The sequence below is a fragment of the Parasteatoda tepidariorum genome, chromosome 6 (genome assembly GCF_982258835.1).
Source record: "Parasteatoda tepidariorum strain Cologne lab strain chromosome 6, Ptep-v5.0, whole genome shotgun sequence".
In the NCBI taxonomy this organism is placed as follows: Eukaryota; Metazoa; Arthropoda; class Arachnida; order Araneae; family Theridiidae; genus Parasteatoda; species Parasteatoda tepidariorum.
The window spans coordinates 45,708,442-45,721,112 of record NC_141760.1 but is presented as its reverse complement, the minus strand read 5'-3'; the positions used below and the strand labels follow the sequence as shown (position 1 = coordinate 45,721,112).

General features: G+C 28.0%; 1 protein-coding gene across 1 annotated transcript in view; it reads left to right on the top strand.

Moving 5' to 3' along the window:
- The first annotated feature begins 2,119 nt into the window (after positions 1-2,119).
- The window catches only part of LOC107439544 (kinetochore protein NDC80 homolog), a 53,182-nt gene continuing 42,630 nt past the window's right edge, over positions 2,120-12,671 (top strand). The window contains exons 1-4 of the mRNA XM_087165783.1: positions 2,120-2,474; positions 7,463-7,574; positions 11,272-11,358; positions 11,432-11,611. Of these exons, the coding sequence (XP_087021909.1) occupies positions 2,281-2,474; positions 7,463-7,574; positions 11,272-11,358; positions 11,432-11,611 (573 nt within the window). The 5' untranslated portion in view covers positions 2,120-2,280. The remainder of the gene's footprint in view (positions 2,475-7,462; positions 7,575-11,271; positions 11,359-11,431; positions 11,612-12,671) is intronic.

Below are 12,671 nucleotides of genomic sequence, written 5' to 3'. Positions count from 1 at the left end.
TCTCATATTTACTTTTGGCTAACGTAGGATTCAGTGTTACGATTTAATCTCATTAAAAGTAGCATACAACAATGCATTTATTAAAATATTAATAGTCATTAGCTTCATTGTTTTTCTTTTTTAAAGTGATTAACAACAATTAATTCAAAAGTACACTCAACGACAAACAGCACCGCATAGATAATTAAATTATTATTTGTAATTGAGTTGTTTAAAAATATTGTTTTTATACATATAAAATGTGCCATGAGAAATTATTATTCTCATGTCTAGCAAAATAGTTAAATATTTTATAAAGCCTTTCTACCTTAGAATAAGCATCAGTAATTTTTGAAGTTAATATTAATATTGATAATTATTTGAAATATGTTACTTTTCATTTATAAGACTATGCATTAACCAATAGGAAACTAAAAATTAATTCAATGCACAAAATAAAGGTTCTTTTTAATTTATTTTATAAATAAATGTTTTTTCTTTCTCTTTTACTACCATCATTAAATTTATTTATTAAAATTTTTAAACTCCTCTGAACTAAAACTATTAATAATAAAAATAACAATTGTTATTAGATATGTGTATGATTTTATTTAAATCTTAATTGTTTTTCTTTCGTTGGATCACATTGAAAATTTCTGCAATCACTATTGTTTTCGTAAACATTTTTCGAATTTATATTTTTATTTTCAAATAAATTTAAAACATCAACGATTAATAAACGGAAACTAATCATGGAGCTTATAAAGAAGCTTTATTACGCGATATGCGATATATGCTTGTAGCTTTCTTTCCTTGTTTATTCACTGTGCAAAAGAATCTGATTGGACAAAAATATTTTGACGTCACTGCTGATCGTAGGGAGAAACAGGTAACAAAATCCCCGTCTTAAGCCAGGGTACATTTAAGATACGACGCAAGTGTTTCACTTGAATAGCTATTTAAGACGATAGGCGTAACTTCCCGAACTTAAGACCGTCGCATACGTCGAGTGGCGTGTCTTAAGTCTGTTTCAGTTGAATCCCAGCCTTAATTTTATTGGACACAAAAATGCCTCACTCTCAGAATTAAATTTTCTTTTTATATGCTCCTTTTCTAATTTAATTTTATTATATTCTGGTACTCTAAATTTGTGAATGAAATTAGCAAATTAATTATTGCTATGTTATGAATTACGTTAAAACACATTTCTAATTTAAGCAAAAGCTTTCATTAACTTTAAAAATAAGAACACGACTTATTATCCCTTTTTATATTTTTTCATATGGATGGTGTTTTCAGTAGAAATGTAAACAATAACAATCTCGAGCTGTATGCCTGCTCTAGTTACGGTTAGAAAGCTTGCAGCTGCTTACTACATGTTATTCTACGAGGCGATATTTTCAAACGGATAATTTTGTTTTCAATAAAAGAAATAAATTAGATAATTTCTGGACTCAAATCTGCCGTATTTCATAAGATATCAATGTTATTATGTAATTCTGGTGAGTTTCAAGTGAAAATTTGTTTTAGTTACTTAGACATACATTGTTAAAAAAGGTGACATGGCTGCTAGATTTTGAATAACTCGCTTTTTTGGCAGTCTTGATATGGCCTCTTTCTATAAGTTTATTACTGTTTGTTCTTGTTGCAAGCCGTGCACCATCTTACGTTAGTGTTAACACTTTTAGCATTGTAAACACAAGTATTGTTAGCATTGTAAACACAAGTAATAAGTAATCAAGTCCATTGTTTGCAAGAATCTCAGAACACAAAGATGCCAAATAGCTTTAAAATACAACGGAAACAGTAACCCGTAAATTTAGGCGGTACCGAGCTTGCAGCGTTCCCTAGTGTTGGAAATAGTTTATTAGTTAGTGTAGTGTAGTTTATTCTATATCAGAACTATTACAACTAAGCACTTACTATAAAAAATGAATATAAATATATATTTTTACGCCTATAATGAGATAAACCACAAAAATATGGTTTAAGAAAAAAGATTTCTTATTGCCACCGAGAAGATAAGACCTTCTGTTCCTCTTACGGGTTCCTGAAATCTACGACACTATGAATCAGTGGCAGTGGAAATGCCTCTTATGGTCTATTTTCAAATATCTTTCTTCATCCCATGAAAGCTATAAGCGTGTATTTTTAAAGGATTGAGCTCTGAAGCGGTGACCAGGTACCCTGTTTATAACTGTTTACCGCCTTTTTTCAATATTTTAAAACTTCTCCTGAACGGTCTTGTGTTTACCGTAATTAAAACTTTTAAAGTTATTTTTAAACTATTACTTTAGAAATATGTTTAGTGTAAACCGCAGTGGTGGAAGGTCAAGAATATCTAATTTCGATACAAATCGTCATCGCTCTTCATCTATAGGTATGCATAGAAATATTGAAAGTTCTGCTTGTAAGTCTAGAGACTCATACGGTAGTAATTATCAAAGAAGAGCATCTTCTGAAGAAAGAAAATCTGTAAACTCAGTTATGCGAAGGTATTTATATTATGAAATTGCTATTTACATATTTTAAGGTTATCAAAATTGTGTAGATAAGCTAATTAATTTCATCTTGTAGAATATCTTGTGATGTTTTAGGGGATGTTATCGTAGCGCGATCTGTCGCTCTAACTTCGATTGCTAAGGGGCCACATTGATTCGACATATTTTTTTATTTATATAAAATCATGTAAAGGTTTGACTGTGGGTGTTTCAGCATTTATCCTCTTTTGTGATGTTTTTTGTATTAGTTTCTCGCGGGATTCTCCCCGGAATTTTCCAGCACTTGGCGATTATTCTGTAGCAGATCAGAAATAAATTTTCAAAATTAAAAATAAAAAGAATACATATATAGTGTTTTCATCATAGAAAAAAAACGGGTGAGAATTTCTAACCCTTTCTCAAAAACAGGGTGAGATTTCAAGAAGTTAAGTGAGATTTCTAAAAACTAAAAAAACAAGAAAACTCTTGAAAAAAAATAATTTCTTTAATTATAAGACATTTTTAATGTCTTCTATTTTTTAAAGCATTGAATATTTTTGGTGCATCATCATAGAAGATTTTGCCTTTACAAGGTATTTGTCCATCTTACATTAGTGCATAAAAAATTTGAACGTCTTGCATGAAGAAACCTTACCTACGTTAAACACGTGGTTGCAGAGAAATGCGTTCTGAAAGGGGTTACGTGGCTGGGGTCTGTTTAGAAGAAATTTGGGTCTGTTAACGGACCCTTCACAAAATATCTTTTCATAAAAACGGACCCTTCACAAAATATCTTTTCATAAAAGCGGACCCTTCACAAAATATTTTAACTTAAAAACGGACCCTTCACAAAATAAATTATCTTTTAATCGGACCCTTCACAAATTTGTTTATCTTCATTATTGTTTTGCTAATCGAATAAAATCTTCCCAGGGGGGGGGGAGAGAAAGACAGATGTAAACAAACTAAGTTTTGTCTTCGGCAGACGCTTCTTCCTTTATTCGTCCGAAGTAAATATTCTGCTTTCAGCAGTAAAGGCTAAATATCAAATATTTGTATGTTGCATCTCAGAAGCAGCAGTAGTTGTTTATTTTTGAAAATTTAATTTTTTTAATTATAATTTTACAGTGTTAAGCATAATCTTGTATGTCTTTACAATTTAAAAACTCCTTGAAAACGTTTTTTTGCAATAACGGACCCTATTTGCACAAATTCACAAAAGCGGACCCCGGTTGAAAGAATGTGACTTAACGTTTATTTTATATTCACAAATTACGAGTAATTTTTTCACAATTTTACAAAAACGGACCTTTCACAAAATGTCTGGACAGACCCCTGCGTGGTTGTGTTCTGTTGTTCGAAAATTTTCTGAACAGGGTTGGGAAGTTTTTGACACATGATGGTTTTTACCGGTTTGTACCATGGTTTTTACTGTCATGTCAAAAAACCCTCTGTCAAAAACTGTCTAAAACCCATAGTTTTGATAAAACTGTATTTAATTTGAGTTTAACTGCTTAAGATTTAAAATTAATTCATTTTTTGGCAGTAAATTAGAAAAAAAGTTGTTAAAAGATATTTAAGAACAGATTTTTGCATTTTCCCAACATGATTATATCAAATCATACTATTTGAAGTAAAATATTAGGATACTAAACAAAATTTTCAACATTTCCAAGCATCATTTTGTTTGGCATATTACATTACTGAAGAATGTCAAGTCATTCCTGACTTAGAGTTTGTTAGTAGTTACAAGTTTTGTTTAGCATATTTCTAATATTTAAGAAATGCCAAATTTTAAATTCTTCTTTTTAGTTCTTGAATTTATTAATAGTTCCAAGTTCTTTTGTTTGTTTGTTTATTTCTAACAATTAAGAAGTGCAAAATTTTGAATCCTTTGCAAATCAAGCTATAATGATAAAAGTTAAGTATCACTATTTTCAATAAGTATGTTGCAATATTTCTGTATGAATGTATATCCTTCTATAAGAATACATGTATATAGCTGCAAAATCAATAGCAATCATTTACAACATTCATTTATAAAGGCAATTAAGTGAAAATAATATATTGTCCGCTATATGCCATAAATTAAAGAAAACAGTAGGTTTTTGACGATTTTTACCACTGTCGTGTCAAAAACCAGTTTTTGACGGCAAAAACCCAACCCTGGCTCTGAACAACACTGGTAAATAGGGAAGCTAGATAACGGGACAGATGTTGAATATATTGAAAGATCCAGGAAGAAAAGTGAAAAGCATTTTATTCTAAATGGCGTAATTTGAAGCTTTTTCCAAAATGCGAGAAGTTTGCTAATTTTGAAATTTATTAATACAATGCCCGAATTTCTCACGGTAGTAATTTTTTAATGCGAGAAAAGAAAGAAATATGCGAGATTCTCGCGCTGTAGTGAAAACACTGATATAGCTGCTTGCCTGGGGTTTGTTGAATTCGCTCTGTTTCTCATGAGCCACTTGGTGATTATCTTTGCGTTGGAAAAATTACGGAAACCTCCATAAAATAAAAATACTCTTATTGTAACTGGCCATATTTGTTATGCATAATTTTAACTTAGAATCACTTTCATTATTTATTAACGGTACCAAAAATTATCACAGCATTGGCATGCTGTGGTGAAAACTCGCTTGTTTCATGGCAACTTTCACTTATAAATTGAATTTTATTTATCAACTCCATTATACTGGACAAAAAAGGATCGAAGCTTTCTTACTTAATTATTGTCATAATTACTGTGTGTTTAACTTTTAGAGCAATAGATACTTATTGAATAAAAACAGATTGTTAAAGGTTTTAACCATGAGATGAACCTAGATGACAATTTTATAAAAAAACTGCTATTTTTAATCATAATGGTTGAAGCGTTACAAAAATACTCATTAGTACAACTTCTCACCCTCAAATGTAAAATAAATTAATGAGGTCAAGACAGGTTTTACTCATAAAAATTGTTATGAACCAGTGCAGAGGTTTTCAAACTATGCTTTGAGAGCACTTGTTGGTTCCCTGTGCTCTACCAAAAGTTGGGCTATGTATTGAAGATTTATCATTTGTCAATAATTTTGTAAAACAATGACTATAAGAAAAATAAGTTGGCATTCCGTGTGTCAGTTTTCTTCCAATACACAAAACAAATTTATATGAAAGAACATTAAGTATCATGAAGGGAGATAGGAACTGAATTCATAGTATCAGTCAGTTATCATTCTTCACCTTAAAAAAGGTGGGGTACTAAAAATTGAAAAGAACACTATTTCCCCCTAAAAAAAAAGAACATATCACAAAAAAGGGCATTATTCTCAAATATTATCATATCTCTTTAGACACCAAAATATACAAAATTCTTAAATATATCATTAAAAAAAATATATTTTTTTAAAAAAGATTTATTTTAAATGAAAAATAACTCCTTGGTTACATTTGCACCTTATTATAGTTAGGCTTTAAAGTGAGCACAATTTTGGAATTTTGAAAATATATTTTGAAAATAAGTAAAAGTATTAATAACTTATTAAAAATATAGAAATTTAAGAAATTTAAAGCAATTGTAATAATAGCCGAAAGGGAAATAACGATAAAGATTTGCATTTGCAATGATATCTTCGATCAAACCCTTGAAAAAGTTATAACTAAAATATAAAATTTGCTATCAGTAACATCATATTAATTATATTTGAATTGAAAAAAACCATGAGGAAATAGTCAAGAAATGGCAATCAGCTGCTGAAAAAATTCTTAATAAACGGCTTGATTTTAAAATACCAAAATTTGAACTGTGCAACTGAAAAAGGGAACTTTTTAGACAAAAATATTGCTTGTAAAAATTATCTGAGTGAAAAAAAAAACAATGATTATAGAAAAGAAGAAAAAAAAGATTGAAAAATGACATGTATTTACGACAAAGTTGTCACAATCAAATTTTTATTTAAATCAATTTTTATTCAATGAAATCAAAATTTTAGACATTTTTTCAGGATTATAATATTAATTATTCAAGATTTTAATATTAATTATTTATTAATTTACCATTTCAAATTTTAAATCAGTTGCATATTAGTTAACAATCAGTTGAGAACCAACAAATTTTTAAATTAATTATAAAATCCAACTTCTGTAGTAGATTTCTTTGTTTTGATGATTTCGAACAAGGCAATCTTGTTTTCAATCAAGTCAATCTTCTTTCATCGAACAAGTCAATCTCGTTTAATTAGTACTGAACTGATTTTTTACTGATTTAATGTATTTTCTATGTAATGTGGATAGCACCATTTGATAAAATCAATTCTTGTTAGCTTTTACCTAGAAGGGTATTGTACTCTAATCAGTCCTGAGTTATACTTGTTCTGGGTCTAAGCTTTGATTTTACATTTAGTTTATTAAAAAAAAATTTATTACGATTAATTTAATAATGTTGCTTCAATTAATTAAAAATTGAGCTTTCGAAAATTCAACTGCCTTTCAGACTATTGCAGAACTGTTTCTGAGTTGTTTTCTTACAACTATTTTTGAAAACTCAACAGTCACCTATCTATTGCACATTATTAAATATGGCACTTTAGGGGATTGTATGAGACATATTTTATTTGAAAATGCAAGAACTCAAACTTTAAGTTATTCGATTTGATTTCAGAACCTCCCTTGTGCAGTTTACGTCTCTCATTATCTTTTTTTCCTAAATACCATAAGATGCATATTTAAGTAAATTTCCTTTGTCTAACATTGAGTGAAGTAATATAATAAAAGTTCTTACAATAGCTAATTAAATATTTTAGATTTTCCACTTATGTTTTTAAATGTATTTTTACTACAAAAACATAACTGAATTCATAGATAGAATAATTAACTCTTGCTCTGTGTGAAAGGTTGGCCTCATTTGTTTTAAAGTATAACTTTGTCAATGTGTGTGTGTGTTTTTTTGTGTTTGTATTCAAACATAAATTGTTGCAAAATATTAGTTGAAAGAAGTGTAAAATGAAAATATGTTTCAGGTACAGTGGTGTACGAAATTCTTTGTGCAATGAACCGAAGGGAATATCTAAGGAAACGAGACCACTTTCTGACAAAGTATATCAAAAAAAGAAAGCAAATGATCTGTATGAGGTATAAATCTGTTTTTTCTTTCTTTCATAGTTGTAAATTATAGTTTGAGAAATATAAAGTTCTTAGCTATTACTACTAAAGATGTGAGATGAGAATATCCTCAAAAGAATATTCTTTAAGAAAGAGATTATTCTAAGAATATTCATCAACCCTGTAGCAGAATTTTTTCTGGTTTTCTGCAACATACCTCTTTAATACTAATATCTTTCTGCAAGATACTTTTAAAAATAACAAATATACGTGTTTATTTAAAGTAACAGAAGCGTCAACTTCAAAGCAGGGTTCGTGATTTTTTTGATTTTTTAAAAAAAAATCTAAAAAATCGGATTATTTTGATTTAAATCGGATTTTTTTGATTTAAATCAGATTTTTTTGATTTTTATTTAAATACACTATAAGAGCTTTAATTTATGATCAAAAAAACTTTATAAATGTTTAATCAAAATTAAATTAATATTAAAACTATATTATAACAATATTTTAGAAGCTATAACTTACTAAAATAATTTTTCATTATAATGCATAGCGACCATTTTGATACAAAGGCATGATTGAAATTAAAAGACAAGATAAAATAGATAATTTAAAGAATACTATTTTAACTAATAACACAAAGTTTCAATTAGCACAGCATAATTTTAATTTAAAACTGTGATCTCTTTTTTTCCCTCATGATTTATAAAATGGCAAAATAAATGCAACAGATTGTGTTTATAAATGTTGTTATTCATCAAAAAATAAATATTCAATCTATATATTTTTATGTTAAAATATTCATTTTCAATCCTTTATCAAAATACATAAGTTAAGCTAAAAAACATTTTTAAAAAAATCTATGTACTTATTGGAATTTTTTTTTCACAAAAGAAAATCTGATAATTTCAAAGATACCGTAAACATATTATGAGAAGAAAAATAAAAACCAGTTAATAACCCTACTGCTTCAAATAGACTTTGATAGGGAAGAATGACACTATATCAGGAAAAAAATATCTGAAGTCAGCTTTTTTTCTTTCTTTCTATTTTTGGCATATTAAGGTAATTTCTTTTTAATATAACCTCAAGCTTTAGAAATATAGAAATTTCCATCAATAAACTATAATGTAGATTTGAATTTCATGCTTTTTTAATCAAAGGGTAGAATTTTAATTAACATTTGCTTTTTGAAAAAAAGCATGTTTATTTACTTTCTACAGCTATGCAAGTCTATATTAAGACAGCATTAAATATTTACTTTAATCTGTACTTTCAATGTTAAGAATCAAAAGATTTTTAAACATGTAATTTTAAATGTGTTTAACACACTCCAAGAAAAAAGTAATTTCGTTAACTAAAATTAATTAATGCAGCAATTTATTTAAAATAAATTTTAAAACTAAGAAAAGAAAATAATAAAAGTATCAATAATTTAAAGCATTGTTTTTTAATTTTTAAAATCAATATAATATATATATAAAAATCAGTTGATTTAAATCAATGATTTTTTTAAAAAAATCATTTGATTTTAATCATGATTTAAATCGTGATTTAAATCAAGCTGATTTAAATCAACGAACCCTGCTTCAAAGGAAAAAAAAGTGGTTTAACTGAATATGTAATATATTTTTTTAAAATTCTAATATTATGTCGATATTCTTGTATTTTGTAGGGGGAAAAGACTCTAATTATTTTATTTCTTCGTCTTTTGTAAATCATAATCATATTAAAAAAAATTGTGAAATCCATAGCAGTAACTACCGAAAAAAAAGATTGATGGCAAAGTCACACAAATCGGACTCTTCAAAAAGGGATTACTAAATGCGTGTTTTCATTTTGAGATTCAGTTGTAATAATTATACAGTAAAAATCGCATAGTGATTCGTATTCTCACTATGTAAAATTAAATATCGCGATTCATATTCTGCTGTTTAAAAAATCATACACCGTTACTCTTCTTGCAATTCAAAAATCATACACTGAGATTTTTATTCACATGATTTAAAAACCACATATTGCGATTCATATTCACAAGTTTTAAAAATCATGCCTTGTCAGTCTTTGCGTAATTTAAAAATCACGCATAGCAATTCGTGTTCAAGCGATTTAAAAATCCCACATCGCTATTGGTATTCACAGAATTTAAATCAGGAAGAGTGCCACCCGGGACAAATTCCCAAAACTGATTTAGTTATCTGCTCTAAACTTATTACTGCCCACAACAACAATTTCTGTAGAAAGACTGTTTTCCAGAATGAACTGGGCACGTTCAAGATTGTAGTCTTTAAACAAAATCATTAAATTTTTATTTAATGGCCTGATGAAGCTACCAGAGATGATAAAGGAGATAAAATTATCACAATATTTGGAAATTGCAGGATAACCATTAAGAAATTTTTTAATCCATTTTCTACCTTCATGGACCATTTTATATAATTTACGATTATATGCTGGGAAATGATTTATAAATCATTAAATTTTTACTGTAAAAAAGTGTAATCAACGTAAGTATTGTAAAGTAATGTAAATTTTAATAATTGTTGATATATATGGGTATTGATTGTAAATAGTGTCAGGTTAAAAAAGTATTGGTCATAAAGAGTTGTAATCAAGCATCTAAAAAGTTTATTATTAAAGAAAATAGTTCCTTCAAAATTTAAGTTTTGTTTCTTTTCCTTTGTTGGAGTTTATTCCCTATTAAATGTTGAATCTTATTTTGCGCTGAAAGGGTTTTGGTTTAATTTGAATCATTTTTAGCCCTACAAATTAAACGGTAATTAAGGTTAGTAATTAACTTGCATTTATTTTAATAACTACAATATTTTTTCAAATATTATTCTACGAACAAATTTCTTAATGTTAAATTTTACGTTTAAATGGACTTTTGTATTATGTAATAAGTTGAAAAAACATGAATTTTCCCACAAATTTTAATTATTTCAATTTATCTGAATTTTTTTTCTTATAAATTGATTCTGATTTTTGATTCTATTTTCCCCCCTATATAATCAGTTTTGCAGTTTTTAATTTTTAACATTTAAAAGTATTTAATTTTATGCAAATTTATTACAAAGTTAACTGATAAAAGGAATTTAGTGCCTAGGACAATGATGTTTAAATAACAATAACTACCTATAACTGCTGTCAACATGTCTGTCTAAATACTTGGGCAGGTGGCCCTTCCTTGGTTAATTTGCTTTGCAAATGGCCCTTCACTCAAAAAGGTTGTGCACCCTAGTCTACCCAAACATTCCAAAAGTATGTCTGCAAACTCACAATATTCCTGTATAGCAGAATCAGTATTTTTCAGGCTTTTCTAGCCAGTATTTTATTTTGTTTAACAATCAGAATATTTTTTTTTTCTCTTAGAAAAATAGCCACACTGGAAATATATGCTCATGCAAACGCATTTTTTTTGTAGCAAAAACTTATGTATTTTTTAAATAAATATCTGCAAATATTAAAAATCTCCAGATTGTCACATATGTTATTAGTATTTCGCACATCATTATGAATCAGTGGAGGATCCAAAAACTTTTTGCGGTAAAAAACCGCTACAATTTAGTACTAAGCATTTCTAAATTATTTTGTAATTTGCAAACGTAGAATTTGTATTTTTAGCAAACCTATTAATTTTTTAATAACTGTCTATTTAAAGACTGCTGTACATATATTTTTTTAATTAAATGAAGTAAAGCTAATTATTTTTTTTCCCTTTTAGTTTCTTCTTCAATATGAGTTTAAAGCACCTATAACCCAAACTAAGTTATTGCAACCTAGCAAGAAAGAATATGAAATGATATTCCAAGTATGTGTCATTAAATTTTCTTTGAAATGCAATTCTTTTATTTTTGCAATTTAACTAAAATATTCTATTTTAGTTTTTAGTAAATTTTTGGGAACCTACATTTGAAGTGAAGAACTTAGAGGAAGATGCGCCTAAACTTTTGAAAGTTCTTGGTTATCCTTTCACTCTGAATAAATCTCTTTTTATGTATGTTGCAAGAACCAATTTTTCATCTCTTCTCGGAGTACTTTTGTTTCTTATGGATCATGCTAAGGTTTAATAATTTTTTTAAATGTTTTGTTTAAATTTTTAGTTTTAAGAAATTAAGAAATAGAAATCTTATTTCATATTTGATTGTTTAAAGGCTCTGTTACTATTAGACACTATAAATCCATAAAATTTTTCTCTAGCCAGTTTACGCATCTACATTATATTTACATTTTAAAAGGGGTAACACGAATTACAATGAAAAATTACAATACAAGTAATGTTATGATGAAATATGCACTAAGAAACAGATCAAACGAAGGTACAATATCTTTAGATCCGCAACTGGTCCAGGAGACCATTAATAATTATTTTTAAATGAAAAATTGCAATGCAGAAAATGAGTAATGCTTACAGCTGTGAAATATGTTATTCTGGACAGATCTATCAAAACCCAAATAAAAAGAAAAGCAGACCATCCTGTTACATCATTTAAAGGTCCTGGGGACCAATGATGATTATCTGATGGTAGTCTGCGTCAAATTTTAGTGGATGCAGATCAGTGGTTAATTTTGATAATCTGTTAATTTTGAGCCCTGCTAGTGGTATACCAAATATTCAGCTTTCTATTTAGTATTCTGATCTGTAACTAAATGCATTAAAATCTGGCTGAATGTTAATTTAAATTTTGCTAAATTGTAATAATATCCTATAAATTTAGGACACCTTAGGCTTTTGATTATTCCAGTTGCCATTTTCCTAATTTGCTTAACTCTTTACTTATGGCTGGTACAACTGATGGGCTAGAGTGACAGATGCGATCATGCTAGGTGCCGTAAGCCAGTTCTTTTCATGCTCATGTCAGTGTAGGGCTTTTGTATTTCAGTGGGATGTTAAATAAGCTACAGACAAAGTGTTTTGTTGGAAAGAGAGGAATGGGGCAGCGAGAAAGAGTAGAAAAGGGGAAAATATTGCAAATTAGCAATGCAAACATCCTTGAAACAGTTAACAAAAATTTAAATATTATATCTGTAAAAATTATTTTATTTCTCTAATTTTTGACCTTTTTTAAACATTTAATAAGTGCATGTTGATAGATTAGTGAAGATGTGTTCAGATAATATCAA